The sequence below is a fragment of the Centroberyx affinis genome, unplaced genomic scaffold (genome assembly GCF_046629955.1).
Source record: "Centroberyx affinis isolate AG114_WGS23_722 - 3 ecotype Tasmania unplaced genomic scaffold, CSIRO-AGI_Caff_v1 ptg000393l_1, whole genome shotgun sequence".
Taxonomy (NCBI): domain Eukaryota; kingdom Metazoa; phylum Chordata; class Actinopteri; order Beryciformes; family Berycidae; genus Centroberyx; species Centroberyx affinis.
In genome coordinates this window covers 19,305-47,116 of record NW_027279061.1, presented here as the reverse complement: position 1 = coordinate 47,116, position 27,812 = coordinate 19,305, and the positions used below count along the sequence as shown (strand labels likewise).

The window sequence follows — 27,812 nt, the reverse complement described above, 5'->3', positions numbered from 1 at the left end:
TCTCCCTCCCCTCCATTTCTCACTTTTCTACCCAGCACTTGGCCCAAGTTGGCTGGATTTGCGCACATCTCTTGCACTGACATTCACACATGAAAGATCACGTCCGCTGTGATAGTCTTGAGAGATGTTTTTTAATGTCATGTCATGTAAATTCAGACGTATAGATGTACAGCGCACTGACAGACCGGCATCACTGTCTCTGCACTGCACATATGCACATATTCCAAAGAGTGTCTGAATACATCGCTATTAGAAAAGTGAGACATAAATATTTAGACAGCTGAAAGTTTTTCCAGTTTCATACATAAAAAGAATGTTTTTGTACAAAATAGTGAAACACATTTCTGTTTTGAAAATAATAATAAAAAACCATACAGATAGACAAGACACAGGAATCAATATGATTGTAATGTATGACCCATTCTCTTTAGTGATCTCTTTGGATTCAATAAATCTTTTTGCCTCATTCTGTATCAGACCAGCACCATGACTGACATCCCCTTCCTATTATGGCAGATACACACGCGCACACACACACACACACACACACACACACACACACAGCTACCGGATACAAGACTAAAACAAGACTAAATGAGCCATGAGTTCAGGTAGGAGTGTGGATGGTTTGACAGGTCTCTGACTGAAACAGAAGATTATAGATAGTACTGTCTGCTGTGACTGAGTAGGAAAGTTTCACGGTGCGGTCTGGCACAAGATGGGTGACGGTACAGGGAAGTACGATAACAGACCACGGCCTTTTATGATTGACAGGTCTGCCCCGCCTCCTGCTGCAGCACCATCTCGTCCTTGCGGATGGGGAAGGTGTCAATGGTGGTGAATATTTCGGCCGATGTAATGGGGAAGGTGTAGCGTTGCTTGTCCGTGCCCTGCTTGTCTATCAGCACCATGTTGTAGGACCTTTGTGAAATCTGGAGCAGTAACCTGGGTGATACACACATCAGCTCAGTACGCAGGTGAGGTGAGGGGCTGGAAGTTATGAATGTGTGTGTGTGTGTGTGTGTGTGTGTGAGAGTGAGTACCTGAGTTGCAGGGCCAGCCCTGGAGGGAGAAGCCTGTGTCGAATACGACCAATCTGTGCTGGGTAAGTCCCAACCAGCTCTATCACTGTCACATGCCTCAGGTCCAATCCACACTGGGCATGCTGTTCCCACAGCAGAGAGAGAGAGAGAGAGAGAGAGAGAGAGAGAGAGAGGAGTGAAATTGAAGCATATTGGCCTGGTTTGCCATTTTATAGCTTTGCTATTGATTCCTATCCAGGCAAAAGTAAATTGAGCGCAGCCCATATTAGAGAGGATATAAAACCCTTTTGGACAAAGTTGGCAACTGACACCAACACCCAGTCAGATGGAGAGCAAGAATAACTCTTGATAACCAAGCAACCAAACAGATCCCAAGGCCCATCACTTTTAGGTGTTTCACCTGCTGAGTGCAATTTAGCTCGGGCTTGTCTCTCAGCATATCACCCAGTCACTTTGAAAGGTCAGGCCTTTTAAAGACAGCTCTGACTTAATGGTTTCTGACGAGCCGGGGAAACATCCAGCCCCAGAATAGCCTTATCAGAGTGGGTGTCAGCATCGTTTATTCATTGCCGTGACATTTTCTGTTCATCAGGAGCTGAAATGCTGCACCCCGCCCCTCTCGCTTTCGTTCTCTCTCTCTCTTTGTCCAAATCAAGCAGATGGGCAACAGAGAAAACCCAGCACACAAACACAAACACAAACACACACACACACACACACACACACACACACAAAGCAGTACCTCCTTGCATGCAACAATGGAGAGCACACACAAAATCACTGCACTGAAGTGAAGGACAAATGCATCTCATAGGCATTAACTTCCATCAGTTGCTTCATTCCTCTCCTCCCCTCGCTCTCAGTCTCCACACCCACACCTCTTTCTTTCCCTGCGAGTCACGTCTCACCTGTAAGTTGGTCATCTGGAAGCGGTAGTTATGATTGGCAGCTGTGGGGGCGGAGATGATGAGGAGCCGTCGTTTCTCATAGAACTGGTCCAGCAGCGCCGCGGCCGTACGCACGCCCACGTTAATGTTCATGGCTGTGACAACGTGGAGCGTAAAATAAAGTGATACGACAAGACATGACATACAACAGGCCCGGCTGCTGAAACAAGATTTAATCACCACACAACAGCACAACAACACGACGTACAGTGTGGCGCTGCATGATTTCATTCTCAGGCTGTTCAGCAGATGGAATCAAATAATGCGCTGGTCCACCTTCGACAGTAAAACACATCCCAGAAAAACAGTAAAAACGCAATATTGAGGATAAGTGCTGAGGGCGTGTTGTATAAGATGGGAGCTGCAAAACACTCCCATCAGACAGCGATCCACTCATTCACGTCTCACAGATGCAGACGGTCGATGGAGGGGCATCCAGTATTGATCAGCTGGACGTTTCTAATCAATGGACAGCGCGCTATGAAAGCAGACATTCCCATTTTCACCTCCGCTGAACCACTCACATGGAACCGGTTTAGCAAAGGGTACATGAGGGACAGAATGTAATGTCTGTGTGTGTATATGTGTGTGTGTGTGTGTGTCCATCTGCATGCAGTACATACGCGCGCAGTTTGTGTCTGTGCCGGACCAGGTGAGTGTGGACTGGCACACCCTGGCAGCGCTGCCCTGGAGCTCGAAGCCGCCGGTACACGTGAACTCGCATGTGGCGCCATAGTTGTCTCCGTCACTGTCACACTTCATGTAGCCGTTGTCTGCAGGAAACAGGGGGCTGCAGCGGCGCACTGCCCAGAGCAAGAGCAAATCATACCAGACAAAACGTTAGGGAGTATGAGAGTAGAGAGACTGGCCTTCAATCAGAGGAACCAGGTTCAAGCTCCTGTGTTGGCAGGCATCTGCCCTGCTGAAGTGTCCTAAAACAAGCTACACAACACAAGGCCACAGAAACATTTGATGGGCATATCAAAAAGACTCCTTCTCCCACCTCGCACTCTGACAGAGAAGCGGCAGGACCCTTTGTTCCCGGCGCGGTCGAACACAGTGTAGGACATCTTATGGAGCCCCTCTGGGAAGTCTGATTTTGAAGGTTTCCCTTTCAGGATCACACTGCAAAAGACAGTCTCAGTCTCAGTCTCACACTGTGATCTCCCTGTTCAGAGTAGAATGACAGCTTGTCCAGATCACAGGATAAAAACACAGTGTACTGAAGCAAAATGGAGGGGGAAAAGTCTGGTATAAAGAGGGGGTAGAAGGTGAGAGGTGAAAGGTTGAAAGGTCAGACTGACTCTGTAAGGATGCCATCTGCAGTGTCTACGCCCTCTGGAGTGTCCCAAGTCACTCTGGCTGTCAGCTTCCCTGGTTCTGCCCACTTATCCTTCAGATTAGGACACTTGATCACTGGAGCATCAATATCTAGAGAGAGAGTGAGAGGGAGAGAGAGAGAGAGAGTGAGAGTGAGAGGGAGAGAGAGAGAGAGAGAGATCAAAAAAGTAAAGTGAATCTTTGCTCTGTAGTGACATAGAGCTGAAACAACCTTGAGAAGCTGCCTCACAGAAAGTTAGGGGGAATCAATGGCATGCCACAAACAATATAGTACTCCAGCAAGGACGTGATGGCTGCGGCGGAGCGAGATCTGAATGAGTCTGTGCAAGCGCACGCAAACGCTATGATTATCCACCTTTATCAAGGCTGCAGGACTATTCAGCCACGCATATGATTACATAAGTGCAGTCATTATACCTCAGCTTTCCCCTGCAAAATAGCGTCATTTTCATGCACAGACTCCAATTTTCAGAATAGAAAACTAAAGGCTGCAAAGACGTCAAAGGCTTTTATCACTTCCTGGTGATGAGAAACAAGCTGTATTTTTGTCTGTGTGTGTGTGTGTGTGTGAGTGAGAGTTGTGTGTCTGCAGGTCTGTCTTGTACAATTACCAAGTTAATTATATAGTCTTGTAAGAGAGATTAGCTTCATAGCAGGCTCTCATCCAGCAGTCTCTGAAGCTGGCTTGGTGTCTCAAGCTTTGGCCAGCACTGCAGCCATGAGGATACTAAACCTATTTAAAGGTCTTATTTAAAGTTCTTAATTAAATCAATTTATTGCACGGCAGGTTTCCACAGTGCAGCCCGGGCATTATCTCATGCAGTGGGCTAGGATTCAGAGGCAAAAGGATTCTGGTTCATCGTTTAGTATTCCTACGGTCTGAAGAGCGAGCTGCAGGCTGCATTCCTCTGGCTTGATAACAGAGTGGGAGTCGAAATTATGCACAAGCACGTGCGTATAAAGACACATAAAACACTCATGTACAAACACACACAGCCTTACCAACGCAGGTGCTGTCTCCAGCACTCCAGAGCTTGTTGTGCTGGCAGGTGGCCGTCTTCGGTCCCTTCAGAGTGTATCCAGGGGAGCAGAAGAACTCGCAGCGAGAGCTGAAGTAGGAGCCGTCCGAACACTTGTAGCCGCCGTTAACAGGCATGTCCAGCTTGGGACAGCGGATCTCTGTCAGAGGGAGCACACTGTTACTCTGAGCAACTAAACAGCGTTCCTTCATTCAGTGTTAATGTGTGTAGTAAGCTTAGGTATCCGTTTGCCACATATATGAGGCCAATATTGGCATGTTATTAAAAATTGGATATAGTGCAGTCAGTGTCGTCTACCAATATGATGGATATGACAAGGTTGTTTGATCACATATTTATTGTATAACTGATCAATATTACACTGGTTATCTATAGGGAGCCCTTAACCTGAATTGATTCTAATGTACTCTTAATTGGTTTCCATCTATGTAGGAATATGTTTATTATTATCATTCTTCTTCTTCTTCTTATTATTAGTAGTAGTAGTAGTAGTAGTGGTAGTATTATTATCCTGGGTTTCAATGGAGAGTTTTAATGTCCTATGGTCTAAATGCTGTTTCTGAAGAGGCTTTTCCACCATGACAGGAATAAAATTCTGGGGGAAACACAGAATACTTGTAATTCATTCATTTAAAAAACCTGAATAACAGGTACTGGCAGCTTCAATTAAAAAATATCCGCCTTCAAAAACCCATATCAGTTGCACCCTAGTGTGCATGTGTGCATGCGTGTGTGCATATATGCACTGTATACAATGACAACAGATTATGTATAGTGTGTGTGTGTGTGTGTGTGTGTGTGTGTGTGTGTGTGTGTGTGTGTGTGTGTGTGTGCTCAGGTGTGTTAGCTCTCACCTCGGCAGGCGTAGTTAGCGGACCAGTGTTTGCTGGCCATACACACCACCTCTGTGCTCTCGGCCTCGTACCCCCTCTTACAGCGGATCTTACAGCGCGCCCCCATGACGTTCTTGTAGTGCTCCCCTCTGGGGGTGCGGCAGCTCACGTCACCATGCTTCACCTTAATGGGAGCGCACCACGGGGTCCCTAAAAATGGAGGGAGAATTGCATCTTTCAAACGGGATAAGGAAAAACAGCTCACACCTGATAAGTGCAATTTCTATTAAAGGAAATGCTGTTATCTGTTCATGGCACATCTTTTGAAGCTCCACTACACAAAGAGGGAGAGAACAAATGTTGTTAACAACTGTATTCAACAATAAGCGTGGGCTCTAGCAGATAGTTTTACAGTCACAGCAGCCTCTGTCAAAAGTACTTACCCAAAGATCTTAAAAGACAGACTTTATAAGATGGGAAATGTGAAAACCCACCCATCCTCTGAGTACAGACAGATACGATGGATTTGTCATTACCTTATCTGCAACTTGCCATATCCCACAGTGTCTCATGAGGCAAAAAGAAAAGTCTTGCATGAGGGTAAGGACAGATAATGATGTGTAGAGAGCACTTGAGGTTCTGAATGTGTGTGTGTGTGTAAGTGTGTGATAGAGAACACAGTAGAGAGAGTGAGTGAGTCTGCGGAGTGCGGCTCTTTATTGCCACTTATCACTCTACTTAGAGGGAGCTGATTTAATATATCAGCTCTCTCTTTATTGCACTATCCCTGAATCCATTTCCATCTCTGGAAGCTTTTGTCTGTTCATCTCTTCAGATCTAGTGGCATCATATGAGCCCCAAATCATGTGGGTGATTAGATTAACCAAGGACATATCAGCGTTATTTTTGAACAATATAGCCCTAACCATGAGGGATGAAGATCCATCAAAACACTGACTTTGCCTCCAGCTTTCCTCCTCCCACGTTGGATACCTCTGCCCATCTCTACAACGCTTGCGTAAAAATTCCTTCTTTGATGCCAAGTTTGAGGGGCCACAAGGTTCGTATTCCAATTCAGGGAAATAAAATCTGCAGTCTATTTCCCGCTGGCTTGGGACAAACACTCACCCCTGTGGACCTACACATACACACACACAGGCACACCCACCCACACACACACACACACACACACACACACACACACACACACACACACACACACACATGCAGAGCAGAACACACACCAGCTTAGGCTAATCTCCAGTTGGAATGGTGATGAGTATTCATAACATAGCGGACCTCCCTCTCTCTCTCTCCCTCTCCCTCTCTCTCTTTCTCTCTCTCTGCATGTGTGTGTGTGTGTTGGCAAAATCTCCACAACCGCTGAGTAAGAGAAAATAATACTACATTTGAGCTTTTACACAAGGGGAGAGTTTGGTTTGGCCTGGAGGATAATGTTCCGTGTCTAACTGACCCCGAATTTAAAGCTAGAAGCTACTTTTACGTAATTGTGTCAGTTGGTAACGCTGACTGAGGCATTGCCTTATGCCACCTTGTGACTGGAGGAACTTAGTAAACTCTGGTAGAGCTGCATTTTGTATGGGGTCAGGACACCTTGATCTGCATAAAAATGAAAGAAAACACATTTGTTTTAATCTCAGTAGAGGTTCTCCCTAAAATGAAAGAGAATCTTGCCTTGCGAAAGTCGAGTAAATTTTCACAGTGCATTTATGATCCGATCACTCTGTGTGTGTGTGTGTGTGTGTGTGTGTGTGTGTGTGTGGGGTGGGGGTGGGGTGGTGGGGAGGTTGGGGGAGGGGGGGTCACCTTTATATCTACGAGAATACCAGTCTTCATCATCTCCATAGGCGTACTGTCCCGACCCTGGGAAAAAGAGAAGAGGAGGAAAAGCAACTAATAAGCAAGAAAAGAGCAAGGCTGCGTTCAAGATGTTTAGCAATGTTTGAAACTATTGTGTTGGGCTGTCCTGCAGGCTTTTACTGCAAAACAACACAAAACAAGATCAGGCTTTGCTAAACTTCTCATCCAACATAAACCACATGAGGTAATCTGTAAAGGATCTCTTGGACAGGACACATGCTGAGGATAAACCTCAAAAGATCCTTTATTTCCAGCTGCTTTGAAAAAATGAATCTCTTAAATACAAAGATTCACTTTGTTCAATGCAGTGGTCTCTTGTAGTTACCACCACTTCTGTTCAGTGGTGCTGTGTGATCACCATAGCTCATACTTACTCTAGATTAGCATCCACATTGACTGATTTGACCTTTTTCTAAGCAGGCAGCACCTTTAACAGCAAAATACCAAATCACTCAGAACATCAAAACACTGACAGAGATATTTAAACTACAAAACAGTAGCTTCCGAGGTAGATTTTAAGGAGAATTGAAATGTTTCTGAGTAGTGGCCATAATGCAAGTCTGCTAGAGGAGAGAGTGGAGTGGTTCTGATAAAAGACAAGCGCGAGGGGAATTGTGATGAGCAAGGAGGATTATTTTAAGGCAGAGGAAGGGATGGGGGAGATACAGCAGGTCAGGAAGTGTTAAAACGGAGAGGAATGAGGAAATTGGCGAAGAAGGGGTTAAAGGGGAGGAGGAGGAGGAGGGTTGGGGGGGGGGGGTGTTGTTTAACCTTGGCCCCAGGATGTTATGAACCCCGGTGTGAATGTGTCCTCTGTTCAGGATCCATGATGGACACAAGAGAGAAGTGTTCCACCCTCCAAAGCGGCCACAAGCTCCCGGCTTCATATATCAGCCACATGTTGGTCAGTGGAGCCGATACAGTGCGTCACCGAGGGGTGAGCGCGTCTCCCTCCGCACTCCTCATCAAATAAATAATAAAACGAGATAAAAGCTGTCTAGACCAAATGCCGCGAGTCATCAAAAGAAAAAACATACTGTCGATACACACAACAAGCGCTGAGGTTTTAGCAGTCAGATCACACAGCGTGGTTTCTACTGAGCAAGCCCACGTACTCAGTGAGTCAGATTCAGCTGTCTAAGGGGAAAACTTTAGACTCTGGTACTCAAGACAGTCTTAATGGAGGGAGCAGAGGAAGGTATGGAAAACTAATTACAGGTATGTGCGAGGGAGTGTGTGTGTGTGCGTGCGTGAGAATGTTGCTTACAGCATATTGATCAGCTCTGTAACAACCTAGAGGACATTCATAGCAGTGGGTGTTAATAATATAACACCCCCTGTATCTGCTGTGGTAACCAAGCAAACAGCACCGCACAGCAGGGCTTCACCTTTTGTCAAATAGCAGAGCATTGATTCCTGAGCATCCGCTGTCCTCAACGTGATCACGAATGGTGCAGACTTGTATACTAGTAACAAACAATAGATTCACATCCTCCATCACATCTCAGCATCCTTATGTTTCAGTTCAGTTTTATTTTAACACCACAATCCCAGGCAGTTTTCTGGGTGTGCCTGGATACCCAGCAGACGAGCCCAGGACGGATAGCACGCCATATTTCCCCAGAGACGGAGGCAGGCAGGCAGGCGGGCGGGCTGCTTCACTCAACTCCTGTTAGAGGAAGCTACAGGCAGCAGAGAAGGTCTGCACTGTTTGACACCTAATTAGCCTAGCTCCCCTCTCAAACAACACCTCCCCACAATCTCTCACACACTCTCTCTCTCTCTCCCACAGACACGCACACACTCACACAGTCACTAACCAGCCCACTTTATCAGCTGCTCTTATCCCAATCCCTTAATTCCTCTACTCTTGACTTTATTAATTCATGCTTGCAGTAGGGTATACTGAAAAAGCCGCAGAATGTGACATCAGTAACACTAAGATCATAAAACATGGACATAAAAAGGAAACTTTTGTACACATAAAACAAGACAAGGTAAAAAAAAATAGAAATATGTTTACGTACAAGACCGCTAGGAATAAGTGGAGCTCAGAGTATATTTTAAAACATGACAATGTAAGAGCTGTTCAAAGTGATAAAAAACAAAAACATAAATAAGTAAATACATTTAAATAGTTACTTCCTACACAGTTTTAAGATGCTTGATTAATTAGCCTAATTGAATTTTTCAGTCAGTTTGTTTTGGCCCTGAACTCCGCCAGTTTGTCTTGGTTTCTTAATGTTCTGGCAGTACAGCTGCCTCACGTTGGTGGCAGCAGATCATCCAGGGGATGTTGTGGTTTCTGCATGTCCCTTATCAAATTCACAGCAGCCCCCTCCCTCCTATTTTGAAGTGAAGGTGGTACTTGTGAGGTGATACCAGCCCTTCTTCTAATAATTTTAGAGGCAAGTGTTTCAACTCGCTCCAACTCTGCTTGTTGTTTCTTAGTGCATCCCACCAAGAGCACTGCACCATATTCAAGACATGGCCTTATGTGAGTATAGTGTAGACCATGACTAGGTCATCTGCAGGTAGTCCATTTCTGGCCAAATGGTGAGGAAATGTAGCCGCTTGGAGGCTTTCTTTACTGTCTCTTCAATATGAGTGTCCCCACTGAGCTTTGAGTCTAGGTGATAGCCCAAGTATTTCGTCGTGGACACAACAGTTTTCTGGGTGTGCCTGGATACCCAGCAGACAAGCCCAGGACGGATAGCACACCATATTTCCCCAGAGATGGAGGCGGGCGGGCTGCTTCACTCAACTCCTGTTAGAGGAAGTTACATGCAGCAGAGAAAGTCTGCACTGTTTGACACCTAATCTCCCCTCTCAAACATCTCCCCTCTCGACCTGACGGACTTGTCCGTCGGGTCGAGTCAAGCCAAGTTCAAGCCACCGACAGACAGGAGATTGTCACTATACATAAAATTGATTTACTCCCCTAGACTTTTATGCTCCAAACTTCAAAGAAGTTCAATATACAACCATTTGGGATTTTTTGTCAAAACTCTCTCAAGTCCTCTTTTCTATCATAGAGGAATGGAAAGTCAAGAAATGTTATGTGGAAGGAATATATTCCAATAACAGAAAAATCTAGTTTCTAGAAGTATTTATCTGTTTTACTCACTTGGGGCAAACGGTCTTGCCGGAAAAAACTTTGTTCAGCATTTCATAAAATATATTATTTATACTTCATCTTGGAGTCAGAGTTAGATGTTTTGAATATATTATCTCTCTCCAAACTTGTTCTAATTTTACCTTTCTTGCGGGGAAACGCTTAAACCATGTCCCTTCGGTATATCTTAATAAGATTTTATGGTGTGGGGTGTATTCTGCATCAGAAATCTGGAGCACAGTGTGCAATACCTGTGTTGCCTGGGGTTTCAAGGAAAAAATAGATCATCCATCACTGTGAAAATGGAGAAGCTGCACTTACAGTGTAGCCTGCCTTCTCTCCTCTAATATTACTATTAGAGCAGATGTATAGTGTGGATGCACTTTCCAGTATTTTGTGTCCAATTTCTTTATTAGCTTCAATACATACATACACATTCCTGCAATGATACACTTGAAGGCTTTCAGTTTACAATCCACAACAGACAAGGGGTTGTAACATTTTATCTTCCATAGAGTCTGGAAAAAGAAAGCTGACAGGATGGAGACTTCTTTGATCTCCTCCTTATTGCTTTCACCTTTTTACTGCAGTGAAACCTGTGCCAGATCCAGGCTATACCAATCCAAATGGATACGGGAAGAGAGCGTTAGCTGTATTTCATTCACATGCATCTCAAATAAATCTGTCAACAGGCTGAGGTGGGATCTCCTTTCAACATCTCATTCTCCTTGTTCTTTCCCCATTTCAAAGAGTTCCTCGGAGAGAAAGACATCAAAATGTTTATAGAGCAGGCAGGAGAGCAGCTTTGCCTTTCTGACAAACCTCAGCGAGAGAATAACCTTTAAGTTACAGAGCCTGATAGTCCAATTAGCTTTTCTCTGCAGGCCTGTAATAGGAACTGTCACCATACAGAAGCTTATTACGAATAAATGTTGGACTATCGCTACAGGCAGTTCTCACACGGCATAGAAGACACTGAGCCAAAAAAATAAAGTGTCTGTCACTTCTCTTTCTCGCTCTCTCAGTTCAACATCCTATAATTACATCATTCTTTTTGAAACATTTTTTAAATGATTTCTATCCGGTTTCATACAAGCATGCCTACCGCTCCATACTTAATCAACCGTCTCTGAGCCTCAGGCACCAACTCCTGCTCATGAGTTTTTGTTTCCCTCTCTCTGGCAGAGACACAATGCAACTGCACAATTAGAGTAACCGTTCTCCAGTGATGGTTCTTTACTGGCATTTCCCTGGGTTACATCACAGCGGCAGGAGGACCTATCTGCCCTAGACCCACATCAGTACAAGACATCATGGAAAATATGAGCTGGCTTTTACTGTAGATGGGTTTGAATGTGAGAAGCAAAGTAGAACACAGAGCAAGCATGAAAACGTCATCCCAAAGATTCCCATTTTGAAAAAGAGGGCTGCTGTGAACCACCTCAAAACTGCAACACCAGTTCTTTTCATAAACTTTCTTATCAAATGACAGTGACACACACACACACACACCAAGCATTTCATTCTGTTGCACTACCAGCCACATCTGTAGGCATGCACACACAGCTGATAATGGGCTAACTGACCCCCAAAACAAACACAAACACAGCCTTGTAAAATAAACTGCTCATAAATGCACACACACACACACACACACACACACATGCACACACACCAGCGTCCTGAGTGTCAGTTTGACAAGCTGTGTTTACCCTGTCAGTGTAAATCTGCCCAGCAGCTTGTGTTCATGTTTCAGCCTGTATGATCATACATCAGTGGTGAGCCCCACTCTGCAGGACATATATATGATTGAACTTGCACACTTACGTGCGCACACACACACACTCTCTCTCACTCACACACACACACACACACACACACACACACACGCACACACATATAAACTCTTGCATCTATACTTTATCCCAGCCCTATCTGAGCTTTGAAGTCATTTCAGCTTCTCATTACTGTCCAGGCTGTGTGTTTCACCGCAGGCTACAGTCCCTGCTCTGTTTGAGTCCATCCATCTGGATAGCCTGTATGTGAATGTTTCCTGTGTTGGATGTTAGTGCTGATGGTTTTCAGCGTGGCGTGTGTGTATGTGATGTGGGACAGAGAGAGAGAGAGAGAGAGAGAGAGAGAGTATTTCCCTTCAGTGTTTACTCAGCACCAAGACATAGAAACTCATCAGCCAAGTACTGTAAATAGTTTCAGCCTGACCAACATTCACAAACATGCAGATGTGAAACTCTCTCCCGTTGTTTAATTCATAAAGCTGATGAGAATTCCCCTCTCAGTAAATTTAGCAAAGCAATAAAAAGTGGGGGAAAGGCAAATAAAAAAAAGTGAAAAATTGCCCTCATTTGTAGTAAAAAGAACTAAGCTAGCGTTTCAAACTTGCTGGCCACACTGGTTTGCAGCTATTAGGTTTTCATTAACGGCACTGGCTGAGCGCTCCGTGCAGAGAAACGTCCCCCAGATGCACACTGCACTCCCCCCGCTGTCCTCCCCCTCCACGTAAACACAAATGCGGTTCACCAAAACCCAGCGGTGCAGATAAGAAACCTTAAAAGCATGTAAAAGACAAACATTTTCACCTACGACGCGATCAAAGCGGTTCATCTATGTCCAGCCTATAAACAGTGATATTTCAATTTTGTACTTACAGATGAAAATAAACTATTAGATTGTTTGACCATTCTGGTGTCAGTAGGGTTAAATATGTCAAAGAGGTGAAATTGGGCCTTTGCCAGTCCTACCTTCATACCCTGAGCAGAAGCAGAGGTGGACAAACACCAGTACCAGCGGCCACATGTCCATATTCAGGCGCGGGACGCTCTTCAACATATGAAGGCAGCCTGCAGGAAAACTTCCAGCGCATTCCTGCTTTCCAAAGGCCCGCCTCTTGCTCCAGAAACAAGGCAGGATTTTCCTAATAGAGTGAGGCCCGGCCGGCATGGGGCACGGCAGATACAGTAGTAGAGATATTTTTTTTTACTCATTTTGCTATACGCCTATACCCTTTTGATGTACACAGAAATGTAGCCCTAGGGGAAAATAAAAATGAGGATAAACTGTGACCTCTAGTCGGTTATCATCACAAGGCAATGTAAACAAAACAAAAACATGCTTTTTCCTATAAGATTCCACATCCTCATATACTTGCTATGATATATGCTATGGGTTTATGTCATTAAGATTCATCTTCAGCCTAAAAGGAGGGTAAATTCCATTTTGCAAATAAAAAGGAGGGTAAAACTGAGTTTAGGTGGGTTTTGCCTCCACTACATCCCTGGTCATGCCATTATATCTAGCTACTCTCTCCCTCTCTCTCTCTCTCTCACACACACACACACACACACACACACAAACAGACACAGACACACACACGCCCCAACACCAAAAAACCCCCACTATAATATAGTGATAATAGTATAATATAGGGATCTTCAGTGTGTTTGTGATAAGTTTAGTAACCATATTGTAATTTATTGTATTTTTTTTAATCTATGTTATTATTATGGATTTTCTACAAGCTGCAAAATATTTTGGCTTGACACACACATACATACACACATACACACACACATAGTGGGAGCATTGAGTGAAAGTACAGGGCTGGTGAAGGACTAATCACTGTTTAATTTTCTCCTCCACAGCATAAGGCTGAGCTGCAGCCCACTCTGCAGTCTGAGGGGGCGAGTCTGCACATGAAGGTGTTGAAGAGCTCCTTGTCTTTACAGGAGACAGGAAAGGAGGGCGTGTGGTGAACCGGGCCCCCGCGAGCGGCTCTCCTGATCTGTAATTATTCATGAGGGTGCATCCAACCGTGAGGCCTGCTTGGGCAGAAAATGTCCGTCTCGGGTCAAATGAGGGAACAGTTCACCAGCTCTACCTTTGCTCACCTGGGTCTGCAGGCTCGGTCCCACTTTGATGTGGCAGTTACAGCCGATGGTTTTGGATTTATGGATCAAGTCTGTCTCTGGGTTTTGTTTTGCCCTGTTTAACTGTTGTTTATGTGGACTTACACTTAGTTGGTGTTCTATTCATGTGCATAGGCTATTGAAGAACTGCCTTTAGGTTTCAGCATTTTAAAGGATATTTTTCCAGCTAAGGAAACTCCCTCCTACCCAGACATACAGTGCACTCGCATGTAATTACTGCAGGCACTCCACCATAAAGGTAGTGAATATTTTATTACATAGCACACAGACAGCGTGTCTTGATTTTAATGTATAATGGGCTACAATTTGAAAAACTGTCTGACTGCTGCTAAACGTAACTGCTGTACAATTCTACACTGCCTGCCTCCGAGGTGATGATACATACATCAATAGAAAACAACATTCAACACCATCTATGGAGAAACAAGGCACACACTCAGCGTTACAAGTGCAAAATACATTTAAGAGAACATGGAGAACAAAATACACAACTGGTATTATAAATAGGCATAAATCAAATATACTTAAATAAGACTTTTACATCAAACCTAACAATAGTCAAGAGGGTGAGAGAAACTACACAGAAAAATAAAGGTGCAAACTGGAACTGAAAATGGTTCTTCAGCCATAGAACCATTTCTGGTTCCTCAAAGAACCTTTCAGACCAAGGTTCTTTGAAGAACTGTTTCTGCACTCCTTTGCATAGACAGCTACATTGTGTTTTTGTTTATCTGCCCATGTATAGCCTCATTTGCAATTGCACAATATATACTATGGAGGAATTGCCACCGCCCACCATCCAATAACTAAGAATTACAAACCTTTTAATATCCCAAAGAGCCATATATGGTTCTTTATTTTTGGCTGGACCGCAACAGCCCTATAAACGCAAATGTCTGTCACTCACTGACTGACTGACTGACTGACTGAGTGAGTAATCAAGTTACACCATTGGTCGGCCATGGCACATGGTACATCATAGGATCACAGAGCCAGAAATTTAAGTTTCGTTTTCTCCGCCATCTTGTTTCTGACGACAGCGGCGGAGAGAGGAGACGGGGCGCACTGGAACGGAGATCAGTATGATGTATGGACTATTATTCTGTGTATTAACAGTCTACAGCGGAGTTAGTTACACCATTGGTCGGCCGTGGCACGTGGCACGGCCAGCCATATACTACGTTTTGACCTAGTCTTGTTCTGTGTGTATCTCAAATGACACACAGTAATGGAGCAAAAGCTTCACTGAAGTTCTGCAATGTAACTGTGGGCCAGTATTTCTTAAAGTCACTCTTTAGTTTGACTTACATTTACATTTTAGGCATTCAGCTGACACTTTCATCTAGAGAGACTGAGGGTCCAATGTCTTACTCCAGCACACACTGACAGGACACTGTGACAGGACAGTGTGTGTGTTGTTGGGACTGAGCCTGTCCCTCACTGCAGGTCCAGGTACTGAGGCAGCACATTGTTCCAGAACTGCTGCTCCCCCGCTGCCCTCTGCTTCGTCCTGGGAGCCGGTTTGGGGGTTTCTCTCTGTTGCCTCCCTCTGCTGTCTGGAGGAGCTGCTTTAGGTGGCAATTTCTGTGCCTTCTTCCTTTTTGCTTGTGTTGTTTTGACCTCTTCTTCCTCCTCTTCTTCTTCTCCCTCTTCTTCTTCCTCCTCCTCCTCCTCTTCTTCCTCCTCCTCATCTTCTTCGTCTCCTTCTCCCTCTTCTTCTCCCTCCTCCTCTTCCTCTTCTTCCTCCACTTTGGGATTTCCTTCATTTTCTTTCTCCTCTTCCTCCTCTTCTTCTTCTTCTTCCACCTCTTCCTCGCTCTCCTGTTCCTCTTCAGCCAGCTTCTCAGTTTGTTCAGCCTTTGCCACATTGTCTTTTTCCTCATTCTCTTCATCTTCTCCCTCCTCGCCCTCTGCTTCCTCTTCCTGGTCTTTGTTCTCTTCTACCTCGGCTCCATCTTCTTTCTCCTTAGCCTCTTCCTCATTTTTCTCATCATCATCTCCCTCGTCTCTTTTCTCTCCTTCAATTCCTTCCTCTTTTGGCTCTTCTCTCTGATTTTCCCTCTCTCTTTCCCTCTCTTTCTTAATGTCACCCTCTCCCTCATCTGTTTCTTCTGCTTTTGTTTCATTCTCCTCTTCCTCATCTGCTTCCTCCCCCTCTTCTTCCTCGTCCCCTTCCTCCTCCTCTTCCTCATCACTCTCTACCGTTATCTCTTTATTATCCTTCATACTTTTCACCTTTCTTTCCGTTTCCTCTTCCTCTCCTTCCTCCTCTGCAGCCTCTTCCTCACCCTCCTCATCCTCATCTGTAGCCTCTTCCTCACCCTCTTCTTCCTCCACTGCCTCTTCCTCACCCTCTTCTTCCTCCCCTGCAGCCTCTTCCTCACCCTCTTCTTCCTCATCTGCAGCCTCTTCCTCTTCCTCCTCATCTGCAGCCTCTTTATCACCCTCTTCTTCCTCATCTGCAGCCTCTTCATCATCCTCTTCTTCCTCATCTGCAGCCTCTTCATCACCCTCTTCTTCCTCATCTGCAGCCTCTTCATCACCCTCTTCTTCCTCATCTGCAGCATCTTCCTCACCGTCTTCTTCCTCATCTGCAGCATCTTCATCATCCTCTCCTTCCTCATCTGCAGCCTCTAAACCACCCTCTTCTTCCTCATCTGCAGCCTCTTCCTCAACTTCTTCCTCCTCTAATGAAGCCTGGCCCTCACCCTCTTCTTCCTCACCCTCTTCTTCCTCCTCTCTATCACTTTTTTCATCTTGCTCTCCCTCCTCTTCATCAGCCTCCCCCTCCTCCTCCTCTTCATTTTCCTCTTCCTCCACAGCTGCCTCATCCTCTCCACTCTCTTCATCCTTTTTCTCATCATCACCCTCTCCCTCTCCTTCACTCTTATCTGTCTCTTCATCTTCCTCTGACTCCTTCTCCTCATCATCACTTCCGGTGGAATCTTCATCCTCTCCTTCCTCCTCTGCTCCGCTCTCCCCCTCCTCCTCCTCGTTTTCTTCTTCTTCACTCTCGTCACTGTTTGCAGACTCCGACTCTGCTGCGTCACTTCCTTCACCGTCCTCCTCCGCTTCTGATTCTTCGCTCTTGCTACCCGATTCTGTACCACTTTCATTTTCGTCATCATCGCTCACTCTGCTTTCTTCCTCTTCCTCTTTATTATCTCCTTCACTGGAGTCTTCCTCACTCCCCCCTTCCTCCTCCTCCTCCTCTCCCGCTTCACTCACCTCGGAGTCACTCCCTCCTTCGCCTGTTCCCTCACTGCTTTCTTCAGCCTTTTCTTCTCCCTCTTCTTCCTCCCCCTCAACACTTGCCTCAGCGTCGCTGTCGTCACTCTTCTCGCGACTCTCGTCTTCTCCCTCATCGCTTGAGTCTGTTTCCTCCTCACCTTCTTCCCCCTCAGTTGACTTGTTGTCCTCTTCCTCACCCTCCCCACCGCTCCCAGAATCGCTGTTTTCTTCAGCTTCTATCTCATCACTCCCTTCACTTCTCTCTTCCTCCTCCTCCTCTTTGTCCCCCACGCTAGTTCCACTCTCTCCCTCTTCCTTCTCCTCCTCATTCTCTGTTCCCCCTCCTTCATCCTCCTCATTCTCTGTTCCCCCTCCTTCATCCTCCTCATTCTCTGTTCCTCCACCCTCGTCCTCCTCATCCTCTTCTCCCACGTCCTCATCTGAAACCTTGCTAACTTTGTCATCTTCATCCTCCTCTTCTCCATGTTCTTGTTGGGAACTCTCCACGTCTGTGCCGCTGTTCTTCCCCTCCGTTTGTGAAACCTCTTCATCCTCTATCTGTGAACTTTGATCTCTGCTTCTCTCATCCTCATCCACCTCTGCCTGACCTCTTGACCTATCGCTCACTGCAGCCTGCTGGGAGATGTCCCTCCTCTCTGCTTCTTGTTCTGACGTCTCCTGAGCGGCATGAGTCAAAAACGAATGCGAGGAGGCCGAGGAGAGGGAAGGCTTCGTGATTGCGCTCTGCTTTCTGAAGCGCTCAGCTCGACCGGATCTCTTGGGCGGTGTGGGGGTCGCCGCCGTGTCACTGTCAGACTGGAAATCCTTCACACTTGTCACCGCCTCACTCAGGACCCCCATGGCCGCAGCTGCCATCCCCACGGCCGGAAGAAGAGAGGCTGCATCACTGAGAATTTCCCCCCATTTTGGTTTATTATCTTCAGTCAGGCGCTGAGTATCCTCTCCTGAGAGCTTCAGTTTGTCTCCCGCAGAAACAAGCAGATCTTTCTCAGCAGGTTCACTGACTGAAATCACCCGTGTTTTCCTGGGGCTCTGTGAGGAAGAGGGGTCGCTCATCAATTCAATGGGTTTATTTTGGCTGGAAACTTCAATCGGCTTGCTTCTCGCCTTCCTCGGAGTGGCCTTCATATTATCTTCAATGTCTAGATCTCTGATTTTTGCGGGTGTGCTCGCTGTTTCATTGTGTTCAGCTTCACTTTTAACTGTGCTTTCTTCCCATTCTGCTGGCTCTGGCTTTCCTTTTGCCGTCATTTTATTTTCAGATTCGTTTGCCTCCTTGTTTCCCTTTAGTCCAGTGCTACCAACTTCAAGTATCTTCTGCTGGTCTACAGGTTTACCTTTCATTTTTTGAGTGGTAGTCTTGGCAGAGCTTAACTCATTTTCTACATCCTTTCCTTTGCTTCTACCTTTAACTGGAGTAAACGCTGCAGGCTTACTCTGAACTTTGACTGGAGTGGATTTGGCTTCTTGTGACTTCCCTTTAACCTTCACAGGCGTAGATTTCATACCTGCAGGTTTACCGCTTTTAACCTTAATAGGTGTGGTGATGGTTTGTTTTGATCCACTTTTTACCTTTTTGACTGGTGTAGATTTAACCCCCTGCGGTTTATGCAGATCTTTTGTTGGAGTTGATTTGACTCTGGTAGATTTGATTTCAGTGATTTTACTTTGGACTTCCTCTGTAACATTTTCTATGGATGTCGAACTTTTAGTTTGGCCAGATGCGCTGGCCACTTCACTTCCTTCAGTGTCCTTGACCCCAGCGGATATTTTGTCCACAGGTTGACTTTTCACTTCCACATTTGATGCTTGAGTTTTCTCCTTTTTTGGTGTGCCTGCTATCCCTTTCAAGTCTTTATCCATATAAGAACTGACTGTTACAGGCTCTTTGTTTATGTTACTTTCTTTAAAATTTCCTTTTCTCACAGCGCTTTCCTTCATTTCAGTCAGTTTCTGCTGCGCCTCAGTCAGTGTCTTCCGGCCAGGTTTTGGAGTTCTTCGGTTAGATTCGGACAACCTGCTTTTATCATGTTTTGTTGTGCCAGGTACATGAGAGAGCTCCCTTTGAGCTTGTTTGCCAGCTTGAGTTTTGATTTTAGTGGGCTTAACCTGCTTGGTAATGTTCTCCTTGCCTTTAGATGCGACTTGGGAGTTCTTCAGACTCTTGGCGCTCTTTAGTGGAGAGACTTCACTCTTTAAGGAGAGCGAGCTGGAGCCTCTCAGGAGCTCTGTGGGTAAGGCCTTGTGAGCAGTTAACTCTGTCTTCCCTTTGGACTGGACTGGTTCTGCCTCTTCTGCAGTTTTCCTAAGAGCTCTACCCTTTTTTTTCTTTTCCTAGAAAGAGTCAGACAGAAAATAGGGATTCAGAGAAATGGACATGAAAATAATACCAAGGGAATGCACAGGAAAAAAGGTCATAGGCCGGACAATACAGTGTGATATAAAGGGAAAGTAAACTGAGGAACAGGCAGCGATTTTGCTGTCCCTAACAGCACAGACACACACACACACACACACACATTATCTCATACAAGCAAACCAGCAGACTTCAGCTTTTAACAGTCTCAGACTGACTTCATATATTAATTTATACATTGTATGTGTGCCTACTAATTTAAGGATGTGGTTTCTTGCTCAGTAATACAAGATACAATAACAGTAAAAAATGCATTTCACATACATTTCTATGAAGGTATTATTGGAGCAATTATTGTAGTTGTAGAAAATAGTCACACGTGTGTATCACACCTGTAGAATATTTTCTCACAAAAACATTTTTTTTCTTGGATATTTTTCTAGCACAAACACAAGTCAATCACTACAACTGCTTCAATCTGCCGCTACGAGTCTCAAATGCTGTTTTTTCGCTCACAAATGACAAGTTCCGCGCGCTCTCACTTTTGCACCTGTAGGCGTGGCCAAGCTCGGCATTGCAAGTCACGTGACGCCATGGGGCCCAAAAAGACTTTGTCCCATAGAGATACATGGGAAAAGTGTGGAGCCCCTAAAGTCCCGAAAAGAGATATTTTTTTATCTTGTGCGCACAAGTTAATTATCTTGTGTGCACAAGATGATATTTTTTTATCTTGTGCGCACAAAATAAAAAAATATCTCCTTTCGGGACTTTAGGGGCTCCGTAGAGAAGAAACGGCTGTAAAACTCCGGGAAAATTTTTCTGGGTATTGCACAAAGTCAAAATGGAGTCTTTGTATTATCAATTTTTAAATCATTGGGTTAATTTTTCTTTGGAAGCCACCAAGAGCCGTATAAAGCTGTATTTTCTGGAGCTCCGTGAACGCACGTCTAGGCTACTAGTTTGATCACATACAGCTAACAGCCTCTGCTAACAATCAGCTAGCTGTATAGCTTGTCAACAGTGGAAGTAAAGCAGTGAATGCGCACAGAGCGTTCCCGTGGCCTGGAGGCGCGTTCACGGAGCTCCAGAAAATACAGCTTTATACGGCTCTTGGTGGCTTCCAAAGAAAAATTAACCCAATGATTTAAAAATTGATAATTCAAAGACTCCATTTTGAAAAAAATCCTGGAGTTTTACAGGCGTTTCTTTTCCCATGTATCTCTATGGGAAAAAGTCTTTTTGGGCCCGATGGTGTCACGTGACTTGGCCACTACGCCTACAGGTGCACAAATCATCAAATCCACATTTCACTGAGATATGTGGTGCAAAAGTGAGAGCGCGTGGAACTTGTCATTTGTGAGCAAAAAACAGCATTTGAGACTCATAGCGGCAGATTCAAGCAGTTGTAGTGATTGACTTGTGTTTGTGCTAGAAAAATATCCAAGAAAAAAAATGTATTTGTGAGAAAATATTCTACAGGTGTGCAACTCTCATTGCATGAATTCACATACTGATTTGCGGATGTGCAAATTTTGTCCATGACTTCACATTATTTGATACGGGTGTGTGAATGTGTTTTGCACCATATTCACTGCAGCAACTGTAGCAAAAATGAGTTTAAGGTGTTATGTTTCAAAATATACAAACATGTAGATGACATTAATTCAAAATGTGGCCCGAATATATTTTGACTGTAGTTGTAGATATACAGTACAGTATGTTGTCAACAGTGCATAAGAAGAACATGTATTTCCAGTGTCCAATATGTATTTAGAATAAATGCCATTTGCAAAATACATTTTGGCCCATTCTTGTATATTTTGAAACAAATCTCTAAAATTATTTTGACGTGGTAAAATGATGGGGGGGTTTTTCAGTAGAAGCAGATTTAACTGTTAGAACAACAATATCACTGTATTCACAGCACATGTCTGCATGGTGGGCATACAGTACATAACAAATGTCATCACAGGCTTAAAAGCAGATGTTGGTGGGAGGAGAGAGAACCATGGTGACGATGAAGAAAAGAAGATAAATCCTTTATATTTCCATCTGCGCTGGAGGAAAACATAATGTGGTTAATTGGGGGTCAGTGAGGTGTGATTTAAAAGCAGCCTGTTTTAATCACTGTCACAACAAGCTTTATACCACCACAAGGTATTTTAAAGCAAATTCATTAACACATGCACATTCATTAGAATGTAACACATTGATTTATTTCATAATCCATCACGTAGCGTACCTCTCTAGAAATATTCAGTGAATTATTCTCTCTAAAACACATTCATGGCTGCACCTGTGTGAGCACACAGACACACATGCACACACACACACAAACAAACACGCATAGAAGCCTGTATTTAACACTACAGCTTAGCCAAGAAGGAGATACTGGGCTCCACACTGCTGCACTGTGACACAGAACAACGCAGGAGACTCCTTCACAGCTTGCTTCATCACTGGCTATGGAAACACTGATGAAATGTGGCAACATTCCTGCCAACTTTTCCAACGCATTGGAACACATTGGCGTGTGTTTGTCTGTGTTTGTTTATGTGTGTGTGTGTGTGTGTGTGTGTGTGTGTGTGTGTGTGTGTGTGCATGATTGCGTGTGTGTGAGGGTTGAGCTCCAACACATTTGTTTATTGGCAGGAGCAATCCTAATCTCTGGGTCTGTTTTGAGGAGATTTATTACATACTTTCTTGGAAAAACAAGTGAATGTGGGACAAAACTGCAGAGACCAAAAGACCAAGTTGAATTAAAATTGATGGTTCAACATTTCGCCTCAGTGTTGCACCAAGTGGAAAATGTCTCCACAAACACATACACATACACACACATGTGCCTACACACACATACACACACTTGCATGCTGAGCTATGCACATTTTCCTGGAAAAGTCAGTGAGCCTTCAGCGTTGCTGCTTCCTGCCCTGGAGTGCACTTAATCTAGACCAAAACCAGGGAGCCTGAAGAGCAAAATAATGTACTGCAGTGACGCAATATATGGACAATTACTGTATTTCTCTACCCCATCAAAGACAAAGCACACTGCAAACAGCTATTAAAAATCACTGTTCTCACCATATTTATCAAAATGTCATAGTCGACTCCTTTCTCAGAGATATTTTCCTCCACATCTTCAATGACCTTTTGTTTTGGAAGGGATTCAACCTCTGAAATAAAAAAACATGACAGACAAGACATTGCTAAATCAGGATTCACCGAAGTAGCATCTCTATATTTTCAGTCATGGGATTGCAAGGTAAACTTCAGCTCAGCTAGAGATTCCAGTAAGCTGCTAAAATTGTAGGTTGAAAATACCTGTTTGTGGCGAGGCAGGATGTTCCACGATGTAATTCTGTTCTTCCTCTCTCGGATGTTTATCGGAGACATGGCTGATGGGGCCGGTGGGGCCGGGGGACTCCTCAGGCCAGAGCTGAGGTGATGTTCTGCTGCTTAAGGCCTTTCTGGCTGCTGCCTTTGGGTACAGTGTTTTTTTGGCATTTGTCCTTGGGGTCACTGGGGTGCTGGGGCTGCGTTGAGGTGTGGACTTAGGGGACAGGAAGGGAGAAGACAACTCTTTGGATTTAGATTTAGAAGAGGCTGGAGTGGAGGCTTTACTCTGAAACGGGGATCTCGGGATTGGAGAGGGGTAGGAAGGGACGGGGCTTGTGCACTTAGGGGATAACATTGGACTCTGTGTGGATTTGGATAGAGGTTTTGGGGAGAGCGGTGGGCTTGGAGTTGCTTTTGATTGTGGTTTGGGGGATGATGAAGGGGTAGTAACATCCTTTGACGACCTTTTAGAGTTTTGGATATTTCTGGACGTTGGCAAAGAGGTGTTAAGGAAGCCAGAATGTAGAGGCGGGAGGTTCTGAAACATTTCTCCAAACTGCTCCACAGAACTTTCCTGAATCACAGAGGCAAAAAAAACAGCAAAACTTTACTGAATAAGAGTGGCAGTACAGTACAGCTATGGAGCTCCCCCAACCAGTCAGCTAGTGGCACTGCTACACAGCAGCAATATGGGGGAACACTGCTCCCTACTGGAAGTAAAGAGTGACTAGCCTACAATTATCCATGACTGAAACTAGAAACTTTGCTGAAATTAAAGACCCCATGAAATGGCATCGTTACTTCCTTGATTTGGATGTTGGGGCGGGACATAACGCAGTGAGGGATCATTCAAAAGTCAGGGGGTCATTCAATGGGTCAGGGAGAGAAAGGCAATTTTATGTGATGGGAGGGGTGCGGAGGGGCGAGACTGTTGAAACATCTGATGGTTTTATTGGTTAGAAATGTATATTTACGCCTACTAGTGCAGCATGAGGTCACCATGAAAGATACTCTGTTAAAGTAATGGGAGTTCATTTCATGGGGACTTTAAATCATGACCACAGCTGACCACAATTACAGTTAAATACGTTTTTTACTTGTAAGCATCTGGTAATGTCAGGAATATGAGCACTAATGTGTAGCTCTTCACCTTTTCTCTGCGGCGGGCTCGAGCAGAGAGGGACAAGAGCGGGGGTGCGGCTGGTGTGCTGGGAGCGATGGGAGCGTCCCGCAAGAGTATTTCTGTGTAAGTCAGCTCCAAAAGGTCCTCTGTGATGTTGCTGTCCTTCTCCATCACTTCTCCTCCGCTCTCTGGAGGTCTTGGTGTGGCCAGGACCAGCATGTGATCCCCACCGCAGGTCACCTGAACACAAAGGCACACCTGGATTCAGTTCACCATGTTAATGTATTTTGTTTTCTTACTTTTTTGATTGGAGGTTTGCTTCTTCATTCGCTCATTTACTTTCACACATACGGTGTACAGCACTTGCACTGCATTCACTCACTAATTGAATGCTGTACTTGAGGAAGCGTGTGCAGAGAGTTGGGCTGAACTGGTTGATGAAGTTCTCCTCCCCTAACCCCAGCTTCCCATGGCGGCCATCACCAAAAGTGTAGAGCAGCCCGCTGTCTGTGGAGGAGGACAAATACATTATATAAGGTTGAAGGGTATGTTTACTTTACTGCTGCACTTATCAGGTGTGATGGCCTTGTAACTGTTGCATAGTGCTGTACATTGGGGTTTTCCCTGACTGGCTGGGGTGGAAACGTAGCAGTGTTTCCAATGGGGAGGGGTGTTTCAACATCTTCTAAAAATACATATGCAATATAAATAAAGACATTATTGTAATTAATTCACAAGTCTTCTGCAAGGATAGAATACAGTTTTCCATGACATTTTGGGATTTGGGGATTTTGGATATTTGATATTTTCACTTATGTGGTCAGAAAATCATGTGGAAAACCAAAAAGTTGAACAGCCAGGGCAGGGAAAACCAAGCTGAACACAATATATCATTATGACTACAGTAATCTTAATCGATTTTTTCATTGGGCCAAAATAGTACTGTATGTATTTCTTAATCTAAAGCGTACTTGTGATCACAGCAGTGTGGCTCTCTCCACATGTGATGTGGCTGATGATGCCGTTACAAAAGTGCTCCACTGGTTTTGGCAGATCAGCCTCAAACAGAAATGTCCCATGGCCCAGCTGACCGTACTGACCCCTGCCAAACGTGTACACGTCCTCCTCTGGCACAGAAAACACACAGAAGAGTAACAGACAGGGGAAAATAGAGGTTGCAGTGTTCACAAGGTGAAAATTCAGAGTTCACTTACGAAATGCTTTACATTCGTTTTGAATAAACTAATTATATGAAGTTCACATTCACTCACATTAATTTCTGAAACAGTCCAGTCTTTAAAATGTCATCAACTTATCAACAAAGGACTTAACTTACATACTATCCTTTAAAAAAATACCAAAACATGTTTTTAAGTTTGTGCTAGTGGTCATTTAGTAAGTAAAGGTGTCACTGTTTTCAAATGGTGGCTGTCTCATTTTGGGACAAAGCTCTTAATTTGTTAACCAACAGTCTCTCTGCATGATACCTGTGAGTGCCACAGTGTGCTCCCCGCCACAGGACACCTGGATGACACGACCCAGAATGCCCTGCACCCGCTGAGGGACTCTGTGATTGGCCAGTTGCTCTGGGTAGAGACCAAGCCTTCCATTTCCGCTCTCGCCAAATGTGTAGAGGTCTCCATCGACTGGGACAAGCCCAAGACAACACAGCAAGCATAATCAATTGAGTTAACGGTATTCAAAAGATTGATACTTTGTCAGCAAACGCTTTTCAGGATTATGTGCATCATGAAAGGTTTACACCAGGATGAAATGATTCACTGAAGTATGAGTGTCTCTTGTGTTGAGTTGTGTTGTGTTGTGTTGTGTTGTGTTGTGTTGTGTTGTGTTGTGTTGTGTTGTGCTGTGTTTTGTTGCGTTGTACCTGTGACAAATGCTGAGTGGTGGTACCCACAGGACATCCATGACACTGCTTGCCCCACGTTCACCTCTCTGGGTTCGGGTGCAAATCCCTCGTCCCCCAATCCAATCTGACCCACTGAGTTATCTCCCCACATGAACAGCCTCCCATCCTCTACCAACACATACAAACAGAGACGGTGGAAAACAAATGTCACACACACACAATCATAAGTGCACACACACACACGCAGTTTGGGAATTTGTCCAGAACTAGATCCTGACTATCTATCACTGCTTGTCACCGTTCTAACCTGTTAAGGCAGCTGAGGTGTTGCATCCTGCAGAAAGCATTTTGATCGGTGCATGCTCACAGAAGGGGGGCAGCAGGTGAAAGGATGTAGTGTCGCTGCAATGACCCAAACCAAGCTGCCCCTCCTGGTTACTGCCAGCTCCATACACACTCCCCCGCCCTGGAAAGATGCAAAAGCTGAATGAAACACAGAAACAAACAACTCCCACTACCTCCTTTCATAGAAACATTTGTCAAGGAGAAACCAAATATTTGTTCTTCATCTTACATGTGCAGACGATTGTGTGATCTCTCCCACAAGCTGCAAGCTTCACCTTCTCAGACTTCAAGGCTGAAAGAGAAAAAACAAACTATTATTAGCACTAAAACCATTTATTTTATTTTAATTATTTATTTTATTTAAAAACAAGAAGCAGAAGACATAAGAAAAAAAGGTAGCAGTAGATAGAGCAGGGTAAGAGGTGGGTAATAAGTAATAATCATTATTACAACACAGCATAAAAGATTTTAAAAAATAAAATAAAATAAAATACTTAAATAAATGTTTCTCCCACCCAGGTGTATAGTAACTGACCTTTGACAGATGTAGGTTTGTTGGTAGTGGGCTTTACCCCCAGTCCCAGTTGACCCCAACTATTCCTACCAAACATGAGCAGCTTACCATTGCCTGCAGACACAGCAAGAATTATTAGAGACCTGGAAGGTTTACTTACAGGAGAAATACACATTAATATGCATGACTGAACAGTATGTATTCATCATTAACATAGAGACAGGGTGTCCACCTGTGATGACAGCAGTGTGCTCTCCTCCACATGATATGTGCGCTGGATGGTCATTCCCAGAATTTACTAGGCACATTGTCAGCAAAACTGCTCTTTCCAAATGTGAAGATGGCTCCAGTTTCTGATGAGAAACGTATGATTCATTTTAGAAAGCCGGAATAATTTATTATGACAATTGTAAGATTAATGCCCACTAACTAAATGTTCAAATGACTAAATGGCAACACAGTCTGACTAATGTTCTCTTAACTACTGCCGGCTAAATCCCAACCTGCTGTCAGATCTCTAGCCATTTAAGTAGCAGCAGCAAGCCAGAAATAGCAACAGGTTTACCACACACACACACACACACACACACACGCACACACACACACACACACACACACACACACACACACACACACACACACACACACACACACATAGAGGCCGCTCTAATTGATACTTGAGTACATTGGGCAGGTAAGAACCACGGATAAGCAGAGGGCTATGCCACATAATTTACATGTAGAAAATACTCTCACCAGGTATGTCAACATCGGTCTGTCCTGTCATCTCCAGTCCGTTATCCCTCTCACACCTCGCATCTCACCGTCTACCGGTGTCAGGTGAATGAATGAAACGTCAGAGGGGCTGAACC

General features: G+C 44.6%; 2 protein-coding genes across 3 annotated transcripts; both read right to left on the bottom strand.

Annotated features, from left to right (window-relative positions):
• Positions 1-122: 122 nt before the first annotated feature.
• Positions 123-13,022, bottom strand: srpx (sushi-repeat containing protein X-linked). 2 transcript variants are annotated; one of them, XM_071516184.1, is made up of 10 exons: positions 12,960-13,022; positions 7,032-7,088; positions 5,226-5,414; positions 4,334-4,510; positions 3,295-3,421; positions 2,994-3,115; positions 2,614-2,793; positions 1,952-2,085; positions 1,044-1,165; positions 123-945 (listed from the first exon to the last, which is right to left on the bottom strand). In XM_071516184.1, exons 1-10 carry the CDS (start codon positions 13,018-13,020, stop codon positions 762-764), a joined length of 1,353 nt encoding a protein of 450 aa, XP_071372285.1. In that variant the 5' UTR covers positions 13,021-13,022; the 3' UTR covers positions 123-761. The 2 variants fall into 2 exon arrangements, with proteins under 2 accessions (XP_071372285.1, XP_071372286.1); XM_071516185.1 differs by lacking the exon at positions 7,032-7,088 and having other exon boundaries at positions 12,960-13,002.
• A 2,559-nt stretch (positions 13,023-15,581) lies between these two features.
• On the bottom strand, positions 15,582-27,727 carry LOC139641651 (X-linked retinitis pigmentosa GTPase regulator-like). Its single transcript, XM_071516164.1, is given in 16 exon segments — positions 15,582-15,644; positions 15,951-18,428; positions 19,506-19,730; positions 23,276-23,390; positions 23,583-23,665; positions 24,242-24,454; positions 24,597-24,721; positions 25,186-25,341; positions 25,702-25,860; positions 26,100-26,249; positions 26,389-26,547; positions 26,656-26,718; positions 26,962-27,054; positions 27,173-27,228; positions 27,230-27,293; positions 27,697-27,727. Coding segments are annotated over 16 exon segments (4,233 nt in total).
• Positions 27,728-27,812: the final 85 nt, after the last annotated feature.